Below are 27,490 nucleotides of genomic sequence, written 5' to 3'. Positions count from 1 at the left end.
TCTGCCCCTAATTAGCATAATGGAAGCTACTGCCGATAGAGAGTGATAGATTTACTGTAGGCTGAAGAAAAAAAAAAAAGAACTCCACTGCCTGTTTGCGACGCGGCATGCAGCACACAGAAAACGCGATGTACAAACACTCGCGCTACTGAATAAAATCGAGATATTGGGAACGTGCAAAAGGGTGTGCGTTGGCGGGTCTCGCTAATGGAGGTTTAGCAAAGAGTACGGAGCACGCATGGTAATGTAATTTCTTAGAGCAGTGCTTTTTCTTGTTCTATGTTTCAGATGTTGCTTTTAATATATCCACATTGGCTTCCACGTGAACCATCGTGTAGGGGTAGGGGTCTTGTGCACAAAAAGAAGAAGCAAAGGAAAAAAACAAACAAACACCTAGATCGCGATATCATCTCCATGTACAGTTCATACGCGGCACGAAAGCCAAACAGAGGAACGTCATATATATCGCCGAGTGGTGTGTGCTTTGGAAGGCACGACGCGATGCTAAAACAGGCGCTTATCGAGGCTACTTTGCGCCAAAAACCAGCAGAGAGAGCGGGACGTCGTGTGCATACTACGAATATAGAGCAGCGAAGAGACCCAAAAGCGTATGTCGGTTCCCGTGCTTGTGGACTGATCTCGAGCAAGATGCGACGAGGGCGACACGTCGCGGTAGCGGCGGCCTCCGAGAGCACCCTCTGGCGGGCGGTCACGCGTGAGCGGTCACGTGTATCAAAAGCGGTTTCAGGCTCGCAAACAAGATATAAAATCTCGGTCGCACGAAGTCACAACATGAATGGCAATGCGGTTGCCCAGGAAAAAAAAAACAAAAAGAAGAGGAGAGAAAGTTTGCCGTGTCTGCTGTGCAAGTATACACATCGTTGCTATTCTTTCTTTCTTTCTTTCTTTCTTTCTTTCTTTCTTTCTTTCTTTCTTTCTTTCTTCTTTCTTTCTTTCTTTCTTTCTTTCTTTCTTTCTTTCTTTCTTATTTTACCTCTGCGCAAGTAAACGCAAAGAGTAAACGCAAAGTTACCGCTCGCTGGAGAACTGTTTTTCAAGAAGTCAGATTAAACATTACCGCGGTTTTCCTTAACTCCTTGATAGTAATTACGCCGTGAGAGCATTACCACCACAACTTTCACATCTGCTGTCCTGCTGACGTTCCAAGGGAGCGCTTCTCCTTACGTGTTTTTTCTATGTATTCCTCCTTGCGTGGCGTAGAAAATCTGACGTGGTTGGCTCCACTTTCTTCACCTTGCTCTTTCTAGATATTTATGCCGTGCTAACGCTCGACAGGTGACTATGAGGGTGGAAACACCTGAGCTATGCGGCTTAAAGCCCACGTAGTCGTACGAACGTAGCGAGTGAACCAGGGCCCGTATTTACAAGCAGCTTTTAAGCCAGTATTGTTCGATAGAGACAATTAGACGCGTTATATACTGAAGGTTGCGGACGAATGGCAAAGAGCTCCTCGGAACGAGAAGCTCGTCGAATTTGGCCCGAGTATGTCGGCACAATCATGAGCTTGTCGAACTGCGACGAGTCGGACAGGAATGCCTTACGGCGAAGCCAAACCTCAACGCGAATGTTTTCTTTTAAGATGTGAAAAAGTCCACATTTTGTAGAAGCATGATGCAGTGTTCGACAGCGATCTGTATATAATTGAAAAGAAGTATCGATTTAAATGAGATAAAACCAGTTTCACTAGCACGTTTCTCATCTGTTGTAGATACCCTCCCTTGGAAAGCAATATTCCGCCTTGCGCACTCCACCATTTTGTATACCTATAGCTGCATACCCTCACCTTTCCTCATTGGGATGTCGCACGGCGGTATACTTGCAGGATATTAAACTGTAATTATTTTCTTGCTTATCACCCCGAACCAGCTGATCCATCATTTCGTCTTCATTCTAAGCCGAAACTAAAACACGAATGGGCACTTCTGTTCGATTACTCCGTGCTATGCCTTTCTTGCTCACGGAGGTATCCGCCGAACCGCACTTTTGTTCAGTTTCCCAAGTCGATGCTGCCTCCGCGCCTTTATATTTTTGCTATGCGCGTTCATAGGCATCCATCGAACCACACGATGAAACAAAAGAAAAAGCGTAATAAAACGAGGGACTGCAAGACTGACGAATAATAAAACGTTAACGCGAACCAACATAAAAGTCGTATAAAGCGTGCCAAGGCAAGCAGTGCTCTCGCCGAGATAGCATCGCTCTTTTGCCAAAGGGAGCGGAAAGATCATTTTCTCCCCACTCCTCCGGCGCGCCTCAGTGACCCGCTCGTTTTTATTTATTTCGTTTTCTTTCTTTTTTTTTCTGTCGCACTTAGGGGCGTCCCGTGTACGTGTGAGTGCGCTCACGAGATCGATAGCAGCGACGGGGACGCCTGGCGTTATCGACAACACGGCGAACGTGATCGACCGGCAAACAGTGCGGTAAAAGGAAGATGGCGAACGAGCGAACGTGTATAGTGAAAGACGAAAAACGACTAAAACGTTGAAGCAGAAGAAAAGAAGAATGAGATGAGGAAGCTTGCGAAACGCCCACGGGCTTCCAGGAACTATCCGTCAGGGAGTACGACAATCTCGCGTCCGTAAACGTGACAGGGGGAGTCGGCCGCGACCGGGCTCGAGCACCGAAATAAAGCTGCAGACGCCGTGCTCGCGGTGCGACAGGCTTGGAACCATGGACTCGCACGTCGGGTCGCTTGCTAGAGTCCATGGTGTGCTGCTCGGGAAGCAGATTAAACCTCGTACGGGGATAAAACCTCAAAGAAACGATAAGGAACAAAGAAAAAAAACGTAATGAGAGGTGAGATCGATGAAATGACGAGGCAACAAATTGACGAGAAATCAATGAAATGGCGACGAAAGAAGAGAAAACTTGGTTGAAAGCCAGCGGGGCTATACATCACGCTGAAGAAAGATTACTTCTTCTCTGAAAGCAAGTCGGGCCAGCCCCACGCCGCATTCCTTCAACGCGTGGAAGCAATACACAGATAACTTGCTTCGTCAGCTGACGCAAGTAAACGGTATCCGTTAAGCTGTCTCGGCCAAACCGCACCCCTGGCACGGGCTTGGGGTACAAAACTGTAAGCAGGGACGGTGAAGTATGCACGTTCGGCTGGCATCTGCGCAGTCCCGATAGCAGACGATGTGTTAGTCGTTTCGACCGGGTTTTGTGCGTGATTTACGCTTCTATGTTTAACCTACGTTCCGGGAACTACACTGTGGATAAAACCGTGGACGAGTGTTAACTTTGGTGCTCGCTCACTCGGAGAGAGTCTGCGTTCTTTTCATCATGAGATGTAATTCCCAGAACCGTGCTCTATTGGAGGATACGGTATAGTGTTGCGCGACTAAGGGTGATGGTTTTCATTCCTACCGAAATCATTTGGAGCAACGCAGGTGTCGACGTCGCGACTTCTGTATCTCTATAAACATGATAATGCAACCCATCTTGCAGCGGGGGGGGGGGGGGGGGGCTATCCCCTCCCCCGCACGGCGTCCCCACAGGGCGCCTTCGCGCGACGGAGACAACCGTTTCATCCCTGCTTGAGTCGCGACCGGCGGTAGTTCTCGCATTGTTTCGCTCGCGCATAGAACATACAACGCGCGATGCGATGTTATCGATTCGATTTGCATTATATACGGAACCTGACGGCGACAGCGACAGCTCAAATGCACCTTGAGTGTCCATATAATCGTTATCGCAATAAAAAAGCTTTCAGACACGAAGCGGAGGCCCGCAGTTTCATTAGACGTTTTATTCGCAGCGGTATACAGAGAAAAAGCAATCTCGGCGCTTTCCCGCAGCGCAACAACCTCTAATGCCTCCCGTTTAGAGCAGTAGCACGCTACACATATTGCTGATTACGTGTGACCTTGCAGCACGCTGGGCTGCCGCGGCCACCGCTTAAAAACAAACGCAGGCACGCAACCTCCATAAACGGCGAGTGACGCGAGCTCGCGCACACACTCACACAATGCACCTGCAGTGTCGCCGGGTCGTCACGCTGTTTTAATGCGTATATTCTCTCCAGACAGACAGCGCACCATATAGGCGGGCCTTTTTTTTTACGACGAAAGAGCCGCGCAGTTGAAGGACGCGGGGCAGTTGTTTTCAAACTCACGGCGATCATGGAAAAACCCTTTTAGTCAACCTCGGATCGTCACGTGTGCCACCGGAGGATCGTTGCGCGCAGGCCACTCCATGCGCGCACCTGACTTCGAGAAACAGAGATTAAAAAAAAAACAATACAGAATAAAGACGCGAAGTAAGCACACGCTGGCGCAAATGTGCGCAAGCGTGCAATAAAAATAAACAAGCAGGACACAAAATAAAAACAAAGGCAAAAAAAAGAACCTTGCACATTTACCTGAACAATTAAGGGCGAGTAGGAGGAGTCGAAGGAGAGACGCGTCTGAGTCACGCGTCATCTGGGAGGGAACACGGCTCCTCGGGGAACAATGAACTCGTGTTCATTGCACCGCCATCACGCGGCCTCCCGCAGTTCCAAGAATGGCAGCTGTGTCTTGAAATGGAGGCTGGGTATGCGTAAGCCTCCGCTTTCGTGCGAATGGAACAAGGCGCTGTGGCGCCGATAAGGCGGTGCACTAACGCACCTGCTTTCTTCCTTAGAGATAGCTTCTGCACACTTGTCAAATAAATGAAAGCGACGAGAACGTGCATGACAGAGTCCTTTATGACGGGAAAGCTGACGCGTATATATACCATCGATGGAGATTCCTTGAAATGCCAAACCGCGGTCGATGGTGTACAAACAGACAAGATTCAAAGGGCATTCAATGAAGTCGTGCACTACACGGCCCTGCGTCTTGCTCTTGAATTATTACAGGTATTTTATGTAGATTCAGTGATGTCCTTACTTTAAGGAAATAATTGATTCTCGTGTTCTGTTCTGTTATATATTGGTTGCTGTGACCTACCTACCTACCTACCTACCTACCTGCCTACCTACCTACCTACACCTAACTAACTAACTAACTAACTAACTAACTAACTAACTAACTAACTAACTAACTAACTAACTAACTAACTAACTAACTAACTAACTAACTAACTAACTAACTAACTAACTAACTAACTAACTAACTAACTAATCAGCGAAAAAGATAAAGACAACAACGAGACAATGCAAAGTTTGCTAATAAAGTTAACTTTTCCCCTTTTCACTGGAAAGTTCATTTCAATGACTTCGTTAAATGGGGGTTTAGGTGTAATTATTAGGCATGTCTTGCTAGTATCAACGTCACTATACAGAATCAATCAATCAATCGATCAATCACTCAATCAATCAATCAATCAATCAATCAATCAATCAATCAATCAATCAATCAATCAATCAATCAACAGTCGCTAAAGGACGTGCGTTCTTCGCGTACTGACACACTTGAATTATAGCGGCGGAATTTCCGAGATAACACGTTCTTGGGCAATTAAAAGGCAATACCCTTGCGTATTTTAATTTCACGCACCACTGTTCTAATCGGAAATTCGGCCTCTGTCCAACCCGCAGCAAATGCGCAGCTTTCTCACGACATTCTTTTTTTTTGCACAAGCTGTCATTACCACTTCCTATCTAATATGCTGCATATGCAACTGCTCGCAAAGGACCATTTGTTTAATGACTGGAGACGCTTTATATGCGTAGTCGCTACCTGCTTGAACACAGCTGTTGGCTTACGCCAGGGTTGCAGTTGGTGGATACCTTGCGCCAAATTCGCTACTTTCCGATCCCTTCTGGCGATGAATATTTCAGATTGGCTCCATGGCTACTTTCTATAGCTACTTTGTACTTTGGTTTTGGCGCATTTACTAGCCATTCCTGCTTATTATGTGCAGGTAAAATAGCAAGGCAGCATAATGACAACACACTGCTTCCAAGATTTTTGTCGCGCTGGCCGCTGCGCGCATGTCCTACCCCACCAGCGGGCTCGTGCGCATCGACGCAGCTCAGTGCGCGGCGCGACTACAAGGACGGAATGATGAAGTTGCTCGCATGCGTGTATAGGCAAACACGTGGCTAGCACGCTGCTGACGCTGACCGCCATTTACCTGTATATATACAAGACGAACCGTTCCGCAAGACGAGCTGCGGTCGTTCCGGTTAAAGTGTATCCCCAATCGCGAAAGCAAACACGACGCGCTGACACATGTTCCCATAACGACCTGGGCAGGAAACTATCACCGCGCCCAAACTATACCACTCCTCGCCCCTATTGTTGTTGGTGGTTTCTTCAGTGCATCTGGGCAGCTCCAGAAACTGGTCTGCAGCCACTTCTCCTCCTCCAGATGCTAACGGTTGCTCCGTGGGCGGACGTGCGCAGTCCGTACAACTGCAAGGACGTGGCCGGACCCAGGCGAACGGGGGCGGCGCGCCGTTGACCCCTGAGCTTCGCTGCTGCTGTTGTTGTTGTCTTTACCAGGCACGTCGCGTAAACCCGTCGCCTTCCGCCGTGACCGGCCTCCTGGCGTGGGCTTACCCGCTCTCGTTCTACTAAGCGCTTGCGAGGAGTGTGTTATGGCCCTGATGCGGGCATGAGTCACCGCCGGCGCTATGCGCTGCCCGAGCGTGAGTGTCTCGGGTGTGTGTGTGTACCGGCTCCGCAGCTGACGAGCTCCTTGTCATTGCAAGGCAGTCCCCTTCCTCCTCCTCTATGCAGAAGGTGCGATGCGCGGTTGCCGGCGCGGAGTTTCATTCAAGGCTGGGACATTACGCGTGGGTGTACCGTAGTTTCCAGTCCGTACCTCTAGCTCGTGACGAGCTTCAGGCGGCGCCAGTATAGACGATTTTACTTTCTGCACATGGGCGCCGCCATCTTGGGCTGTTAAACGGATGTCTTCTTATTTTTGTATGGAGTAACGCGAGAGTAACGAGGTCACGAAAGGTTGGATGAAAATTTGGTACGCGTTTACCGTAGCACTGCTCGTTCAGTTCTCAAAGATACAAAACGGTAAATTTAAGAGCCCAATATGACCGCACAGGAACCCATCCGTAAAGACGAAACATATGTTCTAGTGGTTCCGCAGCGCCTCCATTAGAGCGGGCACGCTAGCCTAAGTTTTATGCCGTTCAAAAGAAGAAGCAAAATTAATTAAGTTAGCTTCCGTGCTTACGTCATAACACACACCGCCTCAATATACCTTTCGTCTTTCTCGACGTATTGCAGCGTTCTAGTGGCTAGAGAAGGTGTAGACATAGAGCAGCGTTGTTGAATGTTTTGTTATCGCGACTCACTTCAGTGTGTGTGTGTATGTGTGTGTGTGTGTGTGTGTGTGTGTGTGTGTGTGTGTGTGTGTGTGTGTGTGTGTGTGTGTGTGTGTGTGTGTGTGTGTGTGTGTGTGTGTGTGTGTGTGTGTGTGCGTGCGTGCGTGCGTGCGTGCGTGCGTGCGTGCGTGTCTTCAGAAACCTCCACAAAAAGCACCAGTCACGATCACTGCCAGCAGTATTTATTCTCTATTAAACTAGTACTAGGGTGACAGCACACAAAAATAGATAAAAAAACAGTAGATAAACACGCCAGGGGCGAATTGGCTACGTGCAACAAAGGAGACATGAAAAGTATTTCTTGGCGTGCATCATACTTCTCGATGACGTCAAATGTGATTCGCACGATACGGAGAAGCAGTTCGACATGATGTTGGTCCAACAGTGCCTTAACGCACGAAACAACACGTAACAGTAAATTACACGCATTCATGTGTTGAGGGCCGCTGTTAACAAGACAATGAGAACAAACATTGCTTATAACTATTTACCAGTGCCACGCATTCATTTCGACATGAAGGAGTCAAACGTGTTTGTTTCGTCAATATCGCGTATTAAAAATTATATGCTTTAAACTTTTTTTATAGTTAACTTTGTCTGACCACTTGCCGATCGCTTCCAAAGAAAGCGAAGGAACACTTGAAACTTTTCAGCACAGACACAGATATGATGTCAGAGGAGTATATTGAACTTTCTCGAACAACACCCAGTCGTGCAGTACGTTGGCGTAGAATGTTTACGTTTACTACATCAACAATAAAAAGAAACATTTAACGAGATCGTTAGATTTCCGCGTAGTGAAGACAGTCGCTTTAGTATGTAGTCCCAACAGAGAATTCGCGCACATGCTCGTACACAATTTGCACGGCAAAATTAACTTGCTTGACAGGACAGGAGTGAAAGAGAGCGACTGCATTACCCATTTGCTATGAAAGTATTCCTAATATGCAACGTGTTTGCGCGGATTACTATAGTCCTTAAACATTAGATGCCCAGGCCATATCGGCCAGCAACAGTTTCAGCGGGTACGCTATTACAGTATAGCCCCGTTTCGTACAGGTACGCGCGTCGTCTACGCATGTCATGTGTTTGCTTTGAATTATATTTATTCGGGATTATGTGAACAAGGCTGTAGTTTGTACGGGCGAACAGAACAATCGCTCATAGTTACACAGGGGCCAGAAGTAAGGTCCAGAATAACAGAGAGCTGAGCTAGTTGGTAAGTATTCATTCTAAAAAGACAGGGCGTGCAAACACGGACACAAGAAAGAAGTCAAGACACCACAAACGCCGAGTCGGCGTTTGTGGTGTCCTGACTTCTTTCTTGTGTCCGTGTTTGCACGCCCTGTCTTTTTAGAAGTAAGGTCCACTTTTCGAAAAGATGACTCCAGCGAAATTCCCTCTTTGACGATTTCTTATCGTTCCCCGAAATGTTATCGTTCAGAAATCAGAAGCACATTTAATTTTCCTTGCCTTCGTCATTCAGTGGCGCGCAGCAACACCTCAATGCGGCCAAGAGTCCGCGTGGGTTAATTAACAACGTTTCCAGCAAAGATGGAGAGAGAGAGAAAAATAGAAGTGGGTTTATTTCTAACGACGAGTAGCTTGAGCCCTACATAGTAAAGGTGCATGCACTAAATTCAGGACCCCTCATCTGATCTGACAGGTACGACAGGCCGCTACAGCTATGGTCTGAGAGTGAGAGAAAGGGACCAACGAAAAGGCGGGGATGTTAACCATTCAGGTTGTACCTGGCCTGAACGTAGTATATCTGTATACGACTACCGAAAGTGAGGAAGAATGCTTTCAGAATGCGGAGAAACGAAATGATACAGCAAAAGGTCGTCTCGCTCCATCTCTCTGCTCAGTTCATTAGTGCATGAGCTTAAACGCGTTGGAGAGTGAAATGATCGAGTCAGCCTCAGTGTAGCGCGACGCCGCTGTCGAGAAGCGACCTAGGGAGCCGCCCCCGGATACGTCGACGGCGCCAAGGGCCGTGGCCGTTGAACCAGCGCGGCTGTGGCGTCCGGCGTCCGGGATGGCCTCTCGTAGGCGTCCGCGACGGCAGGCGACGACGGCTGCGGGGGCGTCGTCCCTATTGCGCCGACCCAGTGTGGCGCCGGAGACGGCGTGGCGCAGCCGCCGCTGTCCGGGACAGAGATGGCGCGCGGACTTAGCCGCAGCTGGCCGGCAATCAGGTTGACCGTGGCCTGCGAACAATACGCGACCGCTAATATAGACACGAGTAGGTAACCACGAGCTTGACTACACATACTTTCGTGCGCGCCCTCAAGGTACCGATGCTCCTTAACGCATCGCCTATGTATGCGAAAACCTTAGAAACGGGAAAAGTGGCCATCGGCGGCATCGACACGAGTGATGCAAAAATCATTATCACGTGACGACGTCACCTTATGACGTCACTATTTACGTAACGTGACGTCATGACATGACAGACATCATCGCTTGGTCAAAGGTGGGCCGATCACGGAGGCAGTGAAAAACGTTGGGTGCAGAAAACTATCAAGGGGAGAGGGGGGGTCTACACAATCGACTGAGAAGAAAAATAAGATAGCTTTCGCCTTCGAGTAGTCTTAGGCAATGCATAAGGGACCGCGTGAATTTTGTTGGTTGAAAACTATAGGAAATGTAACGTAGCGCGACAAAGAAAAAAGGCCTCATAAAAAAAAACATTAACAGCAAAGCTGTTAAAGCTGTTAAAGTAAGACGTCCGTTAACAAAAAACCCCTGCTGCACCGTTGCCATAGCAACTGCCACAGCTGCGCGCCACCTATGCTAAAGATAGCCAAGCCGCCGCCGAGCCGTCGCCATAGCAACCGCCACAGGTTCTTACACCGTGGCTCAGGGATAGCGATTTCAACACACTCAGAGTGGCAAGCTTTGCGCGTACTCCGGATCCGCCCGTCGCCGTCTCTTGGCTACCGCTTCTTCGGCCAAGCACGCTGGGTCCAATCGCCGCCAGCGTTGTGATTCCCGTGCTGCAGCACGACGAGCTGAGGGTCAAGCAGCTTCGCTGTGCTAAGCTTTGCGCAACTTAGTGCAAACTTCCCGCATTTCTTGCATTCTATTTCTTTTTTCTTAAGCCTATGTCTTATTGTCGCGCTATCACGCATGTTTCGGGAAAGCTAACGAACAGCCACTCCTGGACCGCGGTGACCGAGTAACTCGCTCCACTTCGCGCACGCCATTAAGTTGTTATTTCTCTTTCTCGCCTCATCTCGCACGCGCCGAAAGTTGCACGGACCGAGAGAAAAAGGGCCAGTGCCACTAAAGAAAGGAGAATACGAGTGCCAAAGCTCGAGTGAGGCCTTTTGGGAAGTGTGAAGCACGTATTAAAAGTGACAAGCTAATGTTCTACAACATGCACATAACGCTACAAGAGAGAGAGAGCGCGCAGTCGTGAAGCCCTGATTGACGCTTTCATTCTCAAAAGCAGTAGTTTTAACATCTACCAATGTCAACTTAATTTTTACTCTCCGCGGTTACCAACTCCTTTCAGCGAAAGAAAAAAGACCTCTACGAGGCGACGCAGTGAAATGCGAAGCAAGACATAAAAATACAGGCGCAGCATCCATAGTCGGGGCATTTCTTGTCAAGACATAAATATGGCTCTTGTGCTGTCACCTCCTTCCTATGGTGCGCGAAATTTGCGCTCCTTCCATAGAACGGATGTGTAAGTCAACCAAAGCTGCGCCTGGGAAAATTTGCTGCATCACTGACGATTCGCATCAATAACATTAAAACGTAATACCTTTATACTGGGCACACTTAGATTCTCGAAGGGGAATCACGAAGCAACACTTAAAGTGCATAGACATAAAATCGCATGCAGGAATGCATGACCCCACCACCATGCATAAGGAAATTACCATGAAATAGTTTGGAGCAAAATGTTAACGAGTTAAAGCACTCTTCTATGAATTGGACGGGAAAAACAGTATGGTGGGTCCATAAATTAATGTGCAAAAATGTGAAGTAATGTTCAGGAGCCCCGGAAGATGACAGGGGTTTTGCGATAATTAGCCAAGTTCTAGATGTGGTAACGGAATACGTCTCCTTTGGCCAGGTAGTGACCATAGACCCGAACCGTGAGACTGGGACCCGTGTTCACAAACCAACCTTACCCTTATCTCATGTTTTCCTTAAGTTTCTGTACTCTTTGCGTGCGTTATAAGGGCATAAAATGGTAGCAGGGTAAACGATTACAAGATTGGTTTGTGAATACCGGCCTACTTCGTCTATGAAGCGCACTAAAGGCACAAAATCGATAAACGCGAGATAAGGACGAGGTCGGTTTGTGAATACGGGACTGAAGTAACTAGAATAAGAGTGGTATGGAGTGCTTTTGGTAGGTATTCTCCGATCATTTTTTGAAGAAAACTGTAGCGCAAAACAACACAAGGACAGACAGGTACACGGTACTGCCGCACGGGGTAGCCCCAGTCCCGTATACCTGTCTGTCCTTGTGTTGTTTTGCGCTACAGTTTTCTTCGAAAAGCCATGAACCAACCAGCCCCCCCCCCCCCCCCCCAAAAAAAAAAAAAAACGTTTTGCTAAGCCGCATTTCTCAGATCATGAATTGCAGTTTACCAGTATCCCCTAAGAGCTGCATCTGTCGGTACTTGGAGGCAGCTGCATCTATCAGTGTACTTACCTATGGGGCAGAAACCTGGAAACTTACGAAAGGGGTCCAACTTAAATTGAGGAGGACGCCGCGTGCTATGGCACGGAAAATCACAAGCGCGCAACGTTAAGGGACTAGAAGAGAGCAGGGAACAGACGCGCGTTAATGACATCTTACTCGAAATCAAGAAAAAGAAACTGGTATGGCCAGGGCACGTAGTGATAAAGTTAGGCTAGTTAGTTGGGCAGAATAAGAAGTTCTCGCGGATAACATTACCGCAGAAAGCACAGGATCTCATTAATTGAGAAAAATGTGATAAGTCATTGCCCTGCAGTGGGCGTAGTCAGGCTGGAGTAGACGACGATCTGCGGGAGAGCTTTGTTCAAATGGCGTAAGAAAGTTTTAGTGCGCTTAGAAAAAAAGGGAGATAATTTAAGGTTACTTCGCACTTTACTATAAACAGCGGTAAGTAGTCCCTTGAAAAAAATAAAATCACAGCATATCCACGGAATGAATGATGATGAGTGGGCGAAGCTGCGGAGGTTCATCGGTAAACCGTGAATCTTCCGTGAATTCTGCCCAGTACATCATCACCGACGTGAGATCGGGCGCGTTTATACTAAAGGTTCGATGAGTTATGACGACTTGCAGCTCACTTTAATTTTACATGTACGCTGTGAATTTTCATTGTTTAGAAAACCATTGCTTTAGAAAACATCTGGCGTCTTTCGTTAAGCAGCTGGCGTCTTTTCGTTTTGCTTTAGAAACATCTGGCGTTCTTTCGTTTTGCTTTTACAAAACATCTGGCATCTTTCGTTGGTTTATTTCATCAATCAACGGCGTTTTGAACAAAATTTTTATTGTTTAATCACGCACAGGAGAAATCTCACCAGGCACTACCTTGGAGGTAAACAATGGCTGCTAATGGGAATGAGACACAGAAGAAGTCGGCTTTTAGCTAACACTTACACTTCTACTTCTACTAATGTTTCCTACTGGAACATGCCAATGGCTGCTAATGGGGGAATGAGAGACAGAAGAATTCGGCTTTTAGTTAACGCGCACGCTGCGAATTTTTTATTGTTCAACAACGCACAGGAAAAATCTCCCACCGGCACCACCTTGGAGGTCAAGATCTGGTACTAGCGTTACGACTGGTTACGCACTACTACGAGGGACGAACGGGTGCCGCCTTAAGGAGCTTCGCCCCTAATACTCATACTGCAATGCAATCTGGTAATTTGTGTGTTTTTAGAAAAATAAAAGGTGAATGTCTGCGACTACATTGTATTCATACCGTGAGAGTGCTGTGTGCAGCTGTACACATAAAGGAAGACGTGTGTTTAGAAAAAAGAAAATTCAGGAGGCCTTCGCTTCCTACCGGAAAATGGGGCCGAACGAAGCTTGGCGTGTGCGTTCCTGACGTACTACTTTCTTTCTTTCTATTGCATTGCGCAATGCTCCGTCCTAACTTTTTTTTCTTCCTCCATGCCGGGGATTGGACGTTCATCCATGTGCTTAGCAGCACGACACTTCAGTTGTTACAGGCAACAACGATGGTCACGCGTTCACATCCAGGCAACAATGAAACGTGTCCACGTGAAATGGCAAGTGATCTCGGTAAAATATCAAGTTGCCATATCAGAAATGGCTGACCACCGACAAGCCTCGAGAGAGCGCCCATAAATGTAAACAGGCGCATACAAATACGCATCAGGCCGGCACGTCTACGAGGGCCGCATTTCTGCACACTCGCCGGTGACGGGTTTCTTTGCGTACGACGACGCCACTTAATAATAATAATTGTTATGGTTTTATGTCCCAAAACCGCGATATGATTATTAGGGATGCCGTAGTGGAGGGCTCCGGAAATTTCGAGCGCCAGTGGTTCTTTAACGTGCACCTCACTGTACACGGGTCTAAAGCATCTTCGCCTCCACCGAAAATGCGGCCGCCGCGGCCGGGATTCGATCCCGCGACCTTCGGGTCAGCAGTCGAGTACCATAACCACTAGACCACCGTGGCGGATGCCCTAAATCTGCAAGTCATAAAATCTTCGCCTACAAACGTCATCGATCTGGTGTATGGCGGACAACTTTTCTTGGCAATGAAGCGAAGGGCATCCTACCGCTAATGAATGTAGTCCCACAACTGCTTCCGTATTTTCTACGCGAGATATAAAGAATACGCCTTCATTTTCTACATGTAGATCTTTGAGACAGGACGCAGCACACACCAATGATATATTTGTATTTAATTTAATTTATATACCATAGTGTTTCCTACAATACTTACTAGAGGGAACAATGGCGGTGCGATCGCTCAGCCGCCATGGGAAAGGTGGGTACACGTAAGTAGGGTGGCCCTAACGTAAGGCTGGAAAGGCTTCTAGCCTCTATAGTCTGTATCTATAGTACACGGATTTGCCTAATCTACGTGCTTGCGTCTTTGAACGCACTTGTGGCTTTGTTTATTGTTGTGTTCTGGCGTTTATTTCGGATAAAATAATGGATCGCTGTGAACTTCGTGAGCCGATTTGAATTGGTGAGCCTAAAAAGGTCAAGGTGGTGAAGTGGAACTGCTGAACATTTGCTGAATTCCGTATTGCGACAAAGCGGCTACAGGCCACACATGAGCCAAAGGGAGCCGAAGGAACGAACCTTAGACAAATCCGTTAGTACTACCCATCATTCCCATGCTGGCTGAAGCGCCATGCGTTGCAGCTCCCATAGACACTAACGCCAGATTTTTCTCCAGTGTATTATAAGGAAACTCTATGCTTTATACGTTGTCACTTTGCGCTTTTGCACAAATTCGCGCCTTTTACGTGTACCCCAAACGCTAAGCGACGTCTGCGTCCATATGCAACGCTGGTTGCGCGGAACCATGACTTTCCACAGCGGGACGAATCGCGCGCCAAACAGGACTACTACGCGTAGGACTACATGTGCAGAAGCTCCGTCCCCCAAGCTTTCCCTTCTTTGCCAAGAAAAGTTGTCCGCGAGTACATGTACTCTACTTTTGGAGAGCGGTAACCCGGCCAAATTGGCTACTTTACGACCCAGTCTGGCGACAAAAATTTCAGGTTGGCGCCATGGCTACTTTCTGGCTACTTTGAACCTCTATTTTAGCGCATTCAGTAGCCATTTTCTCTCATTATCTGGAGATAAAATACCGAGCAAGCCTGACGACTACCCTCTTTTTCCAAGCTTTTCTGACGCGTCAGTCAGTGTATGCGCGTGTCCTAGCCCCGCCATGAGTCTGGTGCTCATCGAGGCACCTGAACTCAACGCGCGGTGCGCCTGGCGAGACGGAGTGATGAGATTCTTGTTCGCCTAGTCAGTGTCTCACACACACTATGGGGGACTGGCCAAGAATTTGGTGGTTTTGCGAATTTAAATAAAAGATAAAAATTTGGAATATAACTTACAAATTAAAGATGAAATTCAAGTGCGCCTTTTGGCTAAGATCAAAATGACGAAGTTGCGCGCATGTTGGCAAACGCGTGACTAGCACGCTGTTCACGCTGCCAGCCATCGATGCCTACGCTACGAGCCAGTTTTGTAGTGCTGATGCACGGCGCGTGTTTTCGGGTAAACTTGACGGACACAGAGATCCGCAACAAAATGAAGCTGGACCGGTAATCTTTAAGCAGATATCACCACTTGAAGCTGGTCGACTTCAAGCACGACCTGCTTTTACGATTAGTATTTCCTATCTGACTAGTTGGTTGGAATGTTCCAATCTTACTCTGTCTCTGGCAGTTACTCTATCTATTCTATATAGACTGTATGCAGGTGCACGGAACTTATAATTTGTTCATTTATTTGCAACTTGCTTACGGCTTGAAGACCAAGCATGAGGAGGAAAAAATTGTGCTCGTACGCTATTTTATTGCTGACACAAAATGGTATCATATATTGTTTAATAACAAAAACTTTTTTCATAATACCGCTTTTCTGCCATTTGGCTACAAGTTTGGCGATAAGGTTAAAAGACGTGGCTACTTTGGCTACTTTTAGCTTGAATTCTGGCTCCTTTTCAAATCTACCCAACGGCAACCCTGTCAGCGAAACACGGAATTTTAAAGCACCAAAGCCACGTGCCGCATATACGCAAGCTAAAATGCTATACTGCTGAAACGTCTTGGTTGCTCAGATAGATTTTATAGTCATGACTGAAATATCCCTCCGTATTTTTAAACGGTTACAGTGCGCCAGCAACAATCACGCAGCATTTTTATTCGAAACCTATGCCTTTTACTTTAAATGTTCCTATATAGTTAAAGACTGCAGAGCGCTATAACGGTTTACAGGCTGAAAGTGATGCAATTTCTCTAGCGCAGCCTGAAGCTTCCTTACGGGCGGCTCTATCGCACCGACGTGACGTCATTCAAAGCGCGCTGTGTTACTGTCCATAAGCACGGGTTACGGTCCACAGGAACTCCACCCTCACATTGCCAGCGGGTAGCGAGGGCTGTCGACGCGACGAAAGTCTATGTGTGCTACTTTACCATATAGGTATAATGAAAGTCTATGTTTTCCTGGAAGGGGGAGACCACCCCGAAAACAACTCTTAGAGGACACCTGAATAATGATGTTTATTAGATGCGAAGTATCTTAAGGCCGAGCTCAATCCGGTGGTGGTGGTGTGCGGCGTGACCACCCTTACTGCGCATGCACATACCCTCTCCACACACCTCCTCTCCACTCACCCTATCCCCTTCCCCTCTCCACTTTCCATCTCCCCTCCCCTTCTCCACTTCCCCTCTCCACTTTCCCTCTCCACTTTCCCTGTTTCCACTTTCCCTCTCCCCCTTTCCCATACCCCTCTTCCCTCCCCCTTTCCACTCTTCGTCTGAAACGCGGGCTAGACATGCCGAAATTCTCTCCTGCGCAACGCCGCGATGAGCTCGAGCGCATGCGCGTCCCCTCCCCTTCTCTCTCCTCTCCTACGCTGCCCCCCTCTCGCCCGCCTGTCGACCGCGTTCCCCGCTCGCCCTGTGAGAATTAACGGCCAGGCTAGATGGAAGATACGACGCGCGTAGCGTCCCTCTTCGCGTTCCACGACGCGAGGTCGGTAGCATGCCCAACGAACGCCAACGGAACGCGATCGTGCAAGCGCTCCGGCTTCGCATCGCCTCATGGTCCCCTTTAGCGGGAGATTGTGTAATTTTCTCTCTCTCGGTCTACTAGCCTCGGAAAAGCGTGCGCCCATATCGCAGCCTAGCTGTTTCGGTGCATAGGAGTACATCAGGTATTATACATAAAGCCTCTACTCTAACGCACATAAATGTAGTCTTAACCCCACCGCCCTCGAAGAAAAATACATTAGGTGTAAACTAATGGATCTCAGGTTGTCAAAACTGACGTGCCTCCGATGTGCCACACAACAATATTCTGGGTTGTCCACGCAAAACACCAGAATGAACCTTTCAAAAATCAGTACCGACGAGACTATTTGACGCTTTATATAGCGTAAAACGCGCCTACCTCGACCATCATCGAAGCCATCTTCACCTCAGGGCTAGAAAAGCGGGCGGCGGTAGCTTGCCCTTCTTGCAGAGGATGCTTGGCAGCAAAGCCCACCCACTGATCTCAAGTCAGTGAGCCCACCCATGAAGTGCGTGACCCTTTTAAAACAACGCTCAATGAAGGCACACCGCTATCTAGACAGCCTCAGACAGGCGCACTCTACATGTTAGCGCTAATGCTTTAGCGTGTGAACGAAAAAAGTGAGAGATGATTTGGCTCCGCCAAGCAACGTAGTAGCGTTAACCTGGGCTGTTGCTTAAACTGGTGCTTTCGTCTCGTTTAACAGGGTTTGGAATTATTTCGCTGTTGCTAAGTCTCTCAATTGCTCAATTTGTCAACGGTCAAATTTGGTCGAGGTCATTCCGTGGTCAAACTTCGGGTGGGCCATAACATGTCCTAAACACGCCCAAGGTACTAACCATACATTGCTATTGTAGCGAAGCCTTTGAGTTGAGTAAGGGGTTGCGCTCTCTATAGCCTTCTAGTGGGTCGTCCTCTTGGGCTCTTCCCGCTCGCGCTCTGAGCTCGTGTTCTTGCTTGACTGTCGCCATTGAGCATCGTCGCCGACTGCCGTCTAATAAACACCTCAACAAATTGGTGGAGAGTGCTGTGCTCCCCATTCGATGCCCCTGGAGCTACGATCCCGTACCCTACCAACTACCATGCCTCAAGACGCTGCTCAGCAAACGCCTCCTCCAACAACGACCTCCTGCCCCGGTGTCCCCCGCATCCCGCGACCCCCCTATCTTCACCGGCGCGGATGGGGACCGACATTGAGGACTGGCTTGCGATGTACGAGCGTGTGAGCGTACCCATAAATGGGACGAGGCAGGCAAACTCAGCAACTTGGTTTTCTACCTCGCGGGTGTGGCGGGCCTGTGGTACAACAACCACGCCACCGATTTCCCCACGTGGTCTGCTTCAAGACCGCCATCATCGACGTGTTTGGCCGCCCTGCCCTTCGTAAACTGCAAGCCGAACAACGTTTACGTGAACGAGCTCAGCAGACCGGTGAGGTCCTTTACGAGCTACATAGAAGACGTCCTGGACTTGTGCAAGAAAGCCGACGCAGCTATGCCTGAGTCTGACAAGATCCGCAACGTTATGAAAGGCATCGACGACGACGCCTTCACTATGCTGCTCGCCAAGAACCCTCGTACTGTGGCCGAGGTAATCACGCTCTGCCAAAGCTACGAGGAGCTGCGCCGGCAGCGGTTGCTAACCCGTCGACCTGCATCACGCGACGCCGATCTCGCTGGCTTGTCGGCCATTTCTGATCAGTCCGCCTTGCTAGCCGAGATCAAGTCCTTTGTGCGCGAGGAAATTGCCCGCCAGTTCTCCCTACTGGCCTTCCCTCAGCAGCAGCATGTTGAACAGCCATCGACCACGCTGCTGCCTCCCTTACGCCGCGCTATTCAGCAGGAAATCGCGGAAGTCATGCCGGAATACCACCAGCCCCCTCCGGCGCCTGCACCGCTCAGTTACGCGCAAGTTGTAGCCAGGTCACCCCAAGCGATCTCTGTGGCTGCCCCACTTACTTACGCCGAAGCCGTCGCCAGACCTCAGGCCTTTGAAGCGAGTGTGCCGGCTGCGTTTGCCGGCGTCATACCTGGGCCACCGATGCAGCCCATCATGCAGTCGTATCAGCAGACGCCTCGTCCACCGCGTCCTGCGTCATGTATGGGACCACCCCGACGAATCGATGGCGCACTTCTGACAACCGCCCGATCTGCTTCGCGTGCGGTTGCGCCGGTCATGTTGCCCGCTATTGCAATCGCGTGCAGCCGCCTCGTGTCGGCTCAACCATCACCAGCCAGTCAAGCCGCCCGTATTACGCTTCACCGCCGCCTATGTCACCGTCGTCTCGCTCAGCTCCATCTACACGCCGTTCGCCGTCACCACGACGCCGATCACTGTCAACGATGCGGCCACGTCCGGTCCCACGTGACCAGGAAAACTAGTCGTCGCAGTCCACGAGGCAAGGGCTGCGACGCTGTCGAACTGCGAAAGCCCTCAGAGAAGCCCATCGAACGTGTTAGACGTGTTTGTGGACGGTGTTCGCGCATCTGCCCTTATCGACACTGGAGCCGCCGTATCCGTTATTGACGCCAAACTTAGCCGATTACTGCGAAAAGAGACGACGCCACTTCACGGGCTCTCCCTCCGTACAGCCAGCGCCCAAAGTATTCACCCTACAGCGGTGTGCACAGCCCGCGTCATGATTAACGATGCTCTGTACGCCGTCGAATTGATCATCATTCCAGCATGCTCTCACGACGTCATCCTAGGATGGGATTTTCTCTCCCACCACGAGGCCGTGATTCATTGCGCACCAGCCGAAATAGAGCTCTCACCATTCTCTGATCTGACGCCGGCTGACTGTCCATCGTCTGTGAGCAAGGTACTCGTCAAAGACGACACCACAGTGCCTGCAAACTCGTCAACGGCGGTATCCGTCTACTGCGCCAGTCTCTCCGACACCGCTGCACTCCTCTCGCCATCTGACCGTGTTTGCACGAGGAAAGGCTTGCTGGTGCCTTTCGCGACCGTGCAAGTCACTCAGGGCAGCGCGTCAATTTTTGTTATCAACCCATCTCCGTACAGTGTTACGTTGGTGCGAGGAGAATGTCTCGGCAGCGTGGAACCCCTCGAAGACGCACAAGTTATGGACGAACCAGATGACACGCACTGCCCCAACTCCAGTACGCTCAGTGCTGTTACCACGTCTGGTTCATCGCCCGATGATGTATTCGCTTCTTCCATTGCTGACAACCTTGACCTTGCTGACAACCTTGACTATGACCCACTCGTAGTGACGAGCTGTTAGGTCGCCGGACGGCTCCATTTTCGTACCCGGGGAAATTGTAGCGAAGCCTTTGAGTTGAGTAAGGGGTTGCGCTCTCTATAGCCTTCTAGTGGGTCGTCCTCTTGGGCTCTTCCCGCTCGCGCTCTGAGCTCGTGTTCTTGCTTGACTGTCGCCATTGAGCATCGTCGCCGACTGCCGTCTAATAAACACCTCAACACTATTCATATCTTGCAGGGCCGTTGCCGAATTCTGCATTGCTTGTTGCGTTTTCATGACTATCCATTCCCCCACTGAGTCCAGCTGAAGCCTGGTGTTCTTTCCTGAGATCCCAGAAATCTCGATAGGTATGGTAGAAGTGCTTTCGCACTAAGATCATAGGTGTGCGCACGGAGGGAGGGGGGCAGGTGTGCCCCCCCCCCCCTAATCATCGAAAGGGGTGTCAGGTCTGCCCCGTACTTTTACTAAGACGGACTTGTACCTCCATTGCTTAACCTCGCCACGGTGGTCTAGTGGTTATGGCGCTCGACTGCTGACCCGAAGGTCGCGGGATCGAATCCCGGCCGCGGCGGCTGCATTTTCGATGGAGGCGAAAATGTCTGAGGCCCGTGTACTTAGATTTAGGTGCACGTTAAAGAACCCCAGGTGGTCGAAATTTCCGGAGCCCTCCACTACGGCGTCTCTCATAATCATATCGTGGTTTTGGGACGTTAAACCCCAGATATTATTATTACCTCCATTGCTTAAAGTGCAGAGTTATGGCCATGCAGGTTTCTGACGATAATGCCAGCCGACGACACTTCACGTTGCATACCAAGAACTGTTTGCTACTGCATGGTACTTGAACAACGGCGCAAAAGAAAGGACCAAGGAAGAGAGGACACCTACGACGCTGTATGCATACGACAGCGTCGTATATGTATCTTCCCTTCCTTGGCCCCGTCTTTTGCGCCGTTGTTCAAGTACCATGCATTTTCGCCAACTCGCCCAGTCTGCCATCCTACTTCTGTTTGCTTCTCACATTTACCCCGAGAAAGCCGGGTGACTAAAGGCAGGCCTGTTTGGGAAACACGTCATCACTTCATTTTTATTTTTGCACCCATTGCGACGCTTGTTTCCTTTCGGACTCGACCAATTGTGTGTGTGTGGGGGGGGGGGGGGGGGGGGGGGGGACACTGCGGTGAGCATTCACCCACTAACTCGCCCATCCCCTAGCTGCGAACGCCTACGACTAAGATTACCGACCTGCGAGAGTCCCTTGGCCAGGTGGCGGGCAAACACGATGGCCTCCATGGGACTGCCCTGTCGCAGCGTCTCGGCCAGAGCGCCTATGTAGTTCTTGGCCAGCCGCAGGGTCTCGATCTTGGAGAGGCGGGGCACCGCGCTGCCCGACTCCTGGTGGTTGATGGGCACGCGGCGCCTCAGCGTGTCCAGCGCCGCGTTGAGGCCGTGCATGCGCTGGCGCTCGCGCGCGTTGGCCTTGTGGCGACGCTGACGGAACTTGGACAGCAGCCGCGGGGAGGACGAGTCGCAAGGGCACGGCGACGGAACACCGCCCCGCGGGCTCGAGCTGGACGACGGTGCCGGACACCTGCGCATGTCGCACGCCGTCCTTCGCAGCGGCGGGCGCGAGCAGTAACATCCTCTATGTAAACACGCATACCGCTTGCTAGTTGCACGATAGTACGCGCGTTACCGATGTCTATACTGCGGAGCAAAAATACGCTTCTACATGTGAGTTGTCGTGACACGTGAAGTCTGTGGAAAACTGCTGTACTGCCGCCCTCCGCACACTATGCATACACGCTGTGAGAACAGATTTCATTACGGCTGTAAAATATATGCGCCGAGTTTTGCATGAATAAAGGACGTTATAGCGGGTTCAAGTTGTTTCTTTCCGCTTATTTATGAGTGAATAAAAAAGGGGAAAATAAGAAATATTTTATATACGCCTTTAACATAACTTTCACGTTCCACTCAATAGGCATTCTACAAGCCACCGCTCCGACAAATGGACGGCTCTTCATTCTACCTGTTTTACTCCAGAATGCGTCTACATGTTAAGACGGAAAGTTAAGGCAGCCGAAATTATTCAAACCAATTCTCAAATTTTCCTCTGTGTGACTATCACACGGAGCACGACACCATCAAGCCCGTAAAGAATGGTAAAACTTGCACATTTAGACATATACCTAAACTACATGTCCTTTATTAGGACCAACTCACGCAGTAAAGTTAGCTTATCTGTCCGACTTCTGCTTCATGGTGGATCGGTTTTAGAGAAGCGCCAAGTCACCATCTATTCAGGTCAGACGCAAAGTCTGTTTCTTATTTTTCGATACCCTAGCCGATCACTTTCACGCCACTCAAGGAAATACGTCACACACCACCCTAAAAAGAAAATTAAGAAAAATGAAAGGACAGCGGCGACCACAGGTTCGACGAACGTGGTGTTCTACAATTTGCTGCACTGTAAAACGATAGAACGGACGAGTGGATAGATGAGATGGCACATACGTCTCTTTCTTTTTGTCACTCATGCCGTTCTGCTCCATACAAAGTCGTGAGAAAACGTGTAGGTGGTTGCAGCAACGTTTTGCGTCGCTATATATAGTGAGGCTAAACCACGAACACTTCTGCTGCGCAGTGACAGCTGGTTGAAGCTGAACGTCCCAGTGGGAGAACTCACCTCAGGCGAGCAGCTGGCTGATTGATATGGGAACGCCTCGCAGCCAAGTCGAGTGTTCTTCCGACGCGCGGCCCCCAAACTGCCCCGGAGTGCGCACTGCGGTGCTTCGGCTCACGGGCTCACCTTTATGGGCCGCTTATCAGTATCTCGGACTACGGCAACACCTTTCTCCCTCATCCCTTAACACTCTACCGTACCTTTGCTTCCTTTTGTTCCCTAATCTCCCTCTCCCATTCTCGTGCTCATATTCGCGCACGCAGTGCGTACACCTTCTTTTCCCTTCCATGAGGAGGCAGCGTGAGGCGCCACGTTGCCCCGCATCATCCAATGGGGATACGCGGGAGCATGCATAGACGCCGCGAGCGTTTTACCCGACGCCGGGCATCGCGCAAAAGTAATTACTCCGCCGCTGCCACGCTCGGGCCGATACCTGGAATATGTAGGAAAGAATTTTGCGCTTCAAGCGGGCCGTCCGCTCGCAGAGAGAAAGACAGGCGTTTGTTATTTCGCACCCACGGGTCCTGCCGCACAGCTAGGGTATACACCACGAGCTCCGGGCCCGCTCAGCCCGGGCTTGTTTACCTTGGCAGGCCGCGGGCCCGCGTCTTCGGCGAGCGAGAGCGCCGCGGGACTGATCTCTGTGGAGTTTAATGGGCTAAGATTGGTAATTGGAGGCGATGCAGCGTAATAGGCGCGCGCGCGCTTTTCCTCTGGCACGTACGCCTGGCAGCCGCTTCGCCGCGTGCCTCTCCTATCTGCCGAAGGCTCCGCCTCGCTGGCAGAATCGATAGAGATAGCGCGCCTCGTCCCGCGATGGCCGTTCATCTTCCCTCGCGGCTGAGGCAACGCGGGATTAATGTGGCTCCGTCGCTGGCGAGGCAGGAATCCGGCGTGCGTTCCCCGGCTGCCAAGGAGGCGCCTGGGTTATGCAAATGCGCCCACCTTCTTCGGCCAAGGCAGAGCTCCTGTCTTTATCGGACGGCAATATATTTCAGCCCGCCAAGTGCTAACCCCCCCCCCCCCCCCCCCGCCTTCCTTCCTGGATCTCGCGAGGCCGTCTTAGTTGCGCATCGGCCTAAGCCGCCCCCCTGTTCTTTCTTGTCTCCTGTGACTCATCTACGCAAGAAAGAAAGAAAGAACGAAAGAAGCAATATGCGTATATTCTGTTAGCGCGAATCGCGGCATTAAAGATAGAAGAGACGTCACTGGCACTGAAAGAGAAAAAAGAGATGTGTAGATTCATGAAAAACAATGTGAAATGTCTTGCAGAGCATGTACAACACGAGCACGTTTAGCTAACATTCGTTGCTCGCGCCGACCATATACGCGTGTTACATATTTTTGGCAGCGTAGGAAATCACACCTGCATCAGCAAGGCACATAGCGGTGAAAATCTATCTGGCCAGAGTGACGAAGCGTGGTGATTCCGTAAGCTATACCAGACGAGCCACCGTGCGAGATAGAACCCGTAAGTGTGCGGTTTTAGTAAACAAGCACGGATGTCGATGACTAGAATCTCGTTCTTCGCTTTGTGGGCGTCATAGTTAAGCCAGTTTACCAGCAATAGAGGTTGTCGGGCTTTGCGTCAAGTGCCCGACAGCATACAGACTCAGACGCTAGCGCGCTTTTGGATGAACACGCGACTCGTAGACTTCGCCCGAAAACCCCCCAAATGTGCCTGTACGTGATAACCGTTACAATCTTGTCACTTGTCATTACTCTCTCTCTCTCTCAAGTTATTCATCTTGTTCAGGTAATGAAATCGATTGCACCGCAAAGTGGACCAAACAGAAAACAATCTTCGTAACGGCAAGCGTGCTTCACTGCACAAAACAGTTTACTGCGGAAAAGCCACGGTGCAGCTGCGCTGGCGGTAGCGCGAGCGCGTTTTGAGCGCCAAGCAGCGGTCACAGAAGGTATGTTGATTTAGTGGTGCACATGATCGGTCCTTGATCTTCCGCGCTTTTGACTGGTGACCCAAAGCTGGTGAACGCATCAGCTGCCTTACAATGGAAACTGAGCTAAAAGCTAAAATAAGCTAGAAAACTAAGCAAAAAGAAAAGAAAAGAAAACAACGACGGGCGAAAGAAGCGTATACAATATGCTTTGTGTGTACTTATTTCGTCCTTCGTCGTTTTTTTTTTTTTGTGAGCGCTGCACAGTCTTAAGCATGAATCAGCTGCGCGTCGACGAAATTGGGTCAGAGATGACATGGCAGATTCTCTTGAACGGGGATGCATTTAGAGTCGTTACCTCAATTTGTGCGGAAGGATCCCAGTTACTACCCTTGACATCAACTGGCATGGCTGCATCTAGGATAGCACTTTGTTCTTGGACAACTTTCGCGTCATGCGCGCGGAAGTTTTTCATGCACCACAGCAAAAACACTATACGTGAGTCTAAGCTAGGAGCTTGTAGCGATTTTCAGTGGAGCGTGCGTAAATGTAACACCGTGATCACTGTAATGTAACCCCGTGAAAAAAAAAAAGAAGAAAGGACAGTTCACGACTGCGTACCCATTCAGTCAATGATCTGGAACGCTAATGTGCTGACAATGATTGACGGATATCGAAGGCTGTGTTATATCAAAATTTTGCGAAAACACATCGTATACTCTCGTAATTTTTTTTCTTACGTTACTCGCTTGTCAGTGCTACTGTGTGGAATTTATATCACGACACTTTCGACGTTCCTGTCGTTTTGTCACATCAGCTGCAAGCAATATGCATATGGCGGGCGTATGATGCTCCCGCGAACACGCATACGACCTCCACGTTCAGCGTGTGCGCGCTTATTGCGACCTGTCAGAAGTCACAATTATCAAAACTTACGTAAAGCAACTGCTCCTATTTTCCCTGCAAGCTTTTTATTCACTGCGCTGCTGGGAAGAAGTTGCACGAGGCGTGTGTGCGTGCTTTAGCATACGCTCTAAGAAAAAATCGAGTATTTGTGGAGTATTCCTGCCACGCAACTATAATCGTCATCCACCTCCCGTACTTTCCTCGCGTTATCACCGCGGTTCCGGCGCTTCGGCCGGTCACGAACGGCGTGCGCGCTATCAGCGTGACATAGCATTCTTGATGGGAAAGTGACGAGAGCTGGGTTTTCAAGAAACGAAACGCGAGCAAGCCAGATGACGCTTAAAGTTGAGTGGCAAAAATAATCCCCAAATACTCGACTTTTTCTTAGAGTGCATTCCAGGGCGTCGTTTTGTGCGCTTGTGTATATCAGACACCGTTGCATATCAAGTCACATATCATTCAAAGGACGCAAGCAAGCTCTTTTGCAAAGCTACTTTGGTCAGGTACTAGTCAAGATGGCTGAAGCAGGCGATCGATCGCTGGAAAATTATGCGACACGTCCCCATATACGGTGTGTTCCCATCGGTTAGTTTTCCGGTAGGTTCAAAACGTTTCATTTTAATGGGGTTCCCTTATGATGGGAGGTCAGCATAGGTCTACCAAGCTTCTTTTTATGAACTCTATCTTCGTAAAAAGGTTCAAACCGACACCACTAAGTTGAGCTATTCGAAAGGTGTGCTGTATATGTAATTGTCTGCGGTTCAGCGTGAGCTTTGCACGAAGTTTAGTGGCTCTGATGAAGCATTACTTCATCTTTCTCAGCAATGTAGTCAATAGTAGAGTAGAGTAGAGCAGAGCACAGCAGAACCTTGTATCCATGGCACACACCCACGCTGGGGAATTGGTCAAGAACTGAATAGCTTTAAAAGAAAATGATTAAATCATAAGTTAGATTTTGTCTATTAAAAGATCAAAGAAATAAAAATTAAAGTTTAAAGTATTAAGACTAGATCAATAGGAAGATACGGATATAAGTAATGTTTCACAGAGCAGTCATCCTTTTTATTTCTTCACGGTAAAGAAATCGCTTGCCCCTGTGTTAGCCAACTTATTTAGTGAACCTAGCCAATGCAAGTGCGCATATACACCAAGACAGCAAACGGTAGGTAGTTAGAATAGGTAACACGTAGCAACGTTTATTGAGTAGACAAAAAAAAAAAAAAAAGACTCCATCGGCAGCACTTCGCACTATGTACAGTGCAACAGGACAAGCACATGCCGATACATAGCTAACGGCTTTACGAACGTTCGCGCGCTCTACACCACGAAGTTATCGCTTATTGCTTCTGATGACTTCCTTTTAGAGCGATAGTTCTACTCCCTCTGGTACAAACTCAGCAAACCACTTTGTGCATGCGTTTGACCTTGAAGCTCAGTCAACGTCAATTTCTTCCTCTCCCTCGCATTGCACGTGCGTTGTCATAGCAACGGACATGCGCAGTGTCGGTTTGTTCTCCTCTTCCGCGCCCTCTTCTGCCTCGGTCGGCGAGATTCGCGAGCCGGCGGGCGAGCGCGCCTCGAGACCTCAACTCCCGTCGCGTGACTCCCGCGCTGGCAATACAAGAAACAGGGACAGCTACTTGCTGTGCATTCAGGGGCGTCGAAAGTGGAGTAGGAGCACAGGGGAGGCTTCAAACCTCCCTAATCCCCCCTTCTCCAAG

General features: G+C 49.5%; 4 protein-coding genes across 4 annotated transcripts in view; 1 reads left to right on the top strand and 3 right to left on the bottom strand.

Annotated features, from left to right (window-relative positions):
* LOC119385885 (serine/threonine-protein kinase PLK1-like) overlaps positions 1-6,414 on the top strand; it is a 41,312-nt gene extending 34,898 nt beyond the window's left edge. The window contains 1 exon segment of the mRNA XM_049414145.1: positions 6,357-6,414. Within this exon segment, the coding sequence (XP_049270102.1) occupies positions 6,357-6,414 (58 nt within the window).
* The window catches only part of LOC119387222 (isopentenyl-diphosphate Delta-isomerase 1), a 110,326-nt gene that overhangs the window by 66,493 nt on the left and 16,343 nt on the right, over positions 1-27,490 (bottom strand). The window lies entirely within an intron of this gene.
* LOC119387223 (isopentenyl-diphosphate Delta-isomerase 1) overlaps positions 1-27,490 on the bottom strand; it is a 109,641-nt gene that overhangs the window by 66,493 nt on the left and 15,658 nt on the right. The gene's annotated exons all lie outside the window — the stretch shown is intronic.
* LOC119385884 (neurogenic differentiation factor 1) lies at positions 9,114-25,779 on the bottom strand (the record flags this gene model as incomplete). The annotated part of the gene is made up of 4 exons (XM_049414144.1): positions 9,114-9,507; positions 21,525-21,924; positions 24,810-24,930; positions 25,743-25,779. Coding segments are annotated over 4 exons (813 nt in total), but the record flags the coding sequence as incomplete, so codon positions are not given.

The sequence above is a fragment of the Rhipicephalus sanguineus genome, chromosome 3 (assembly GCF_013339695.2).
Source record: "Rhipicephalus sanguineus isolate Rsan-2018 chromosome 3, BIME_Rsan_1.4, whole genome shotgun sequence".
NCBI classification, from domain to species: domain Eukaryota; kingdom Metazoa; phylum Arthropoda; class Arachnida; order Ixodida; family Ixodidae; genus Rhipicephalus; species Rhipicephalus sanguineus.
This window is presented reverse-complemented; position numbering and strand designations above follow the sequence as displayed.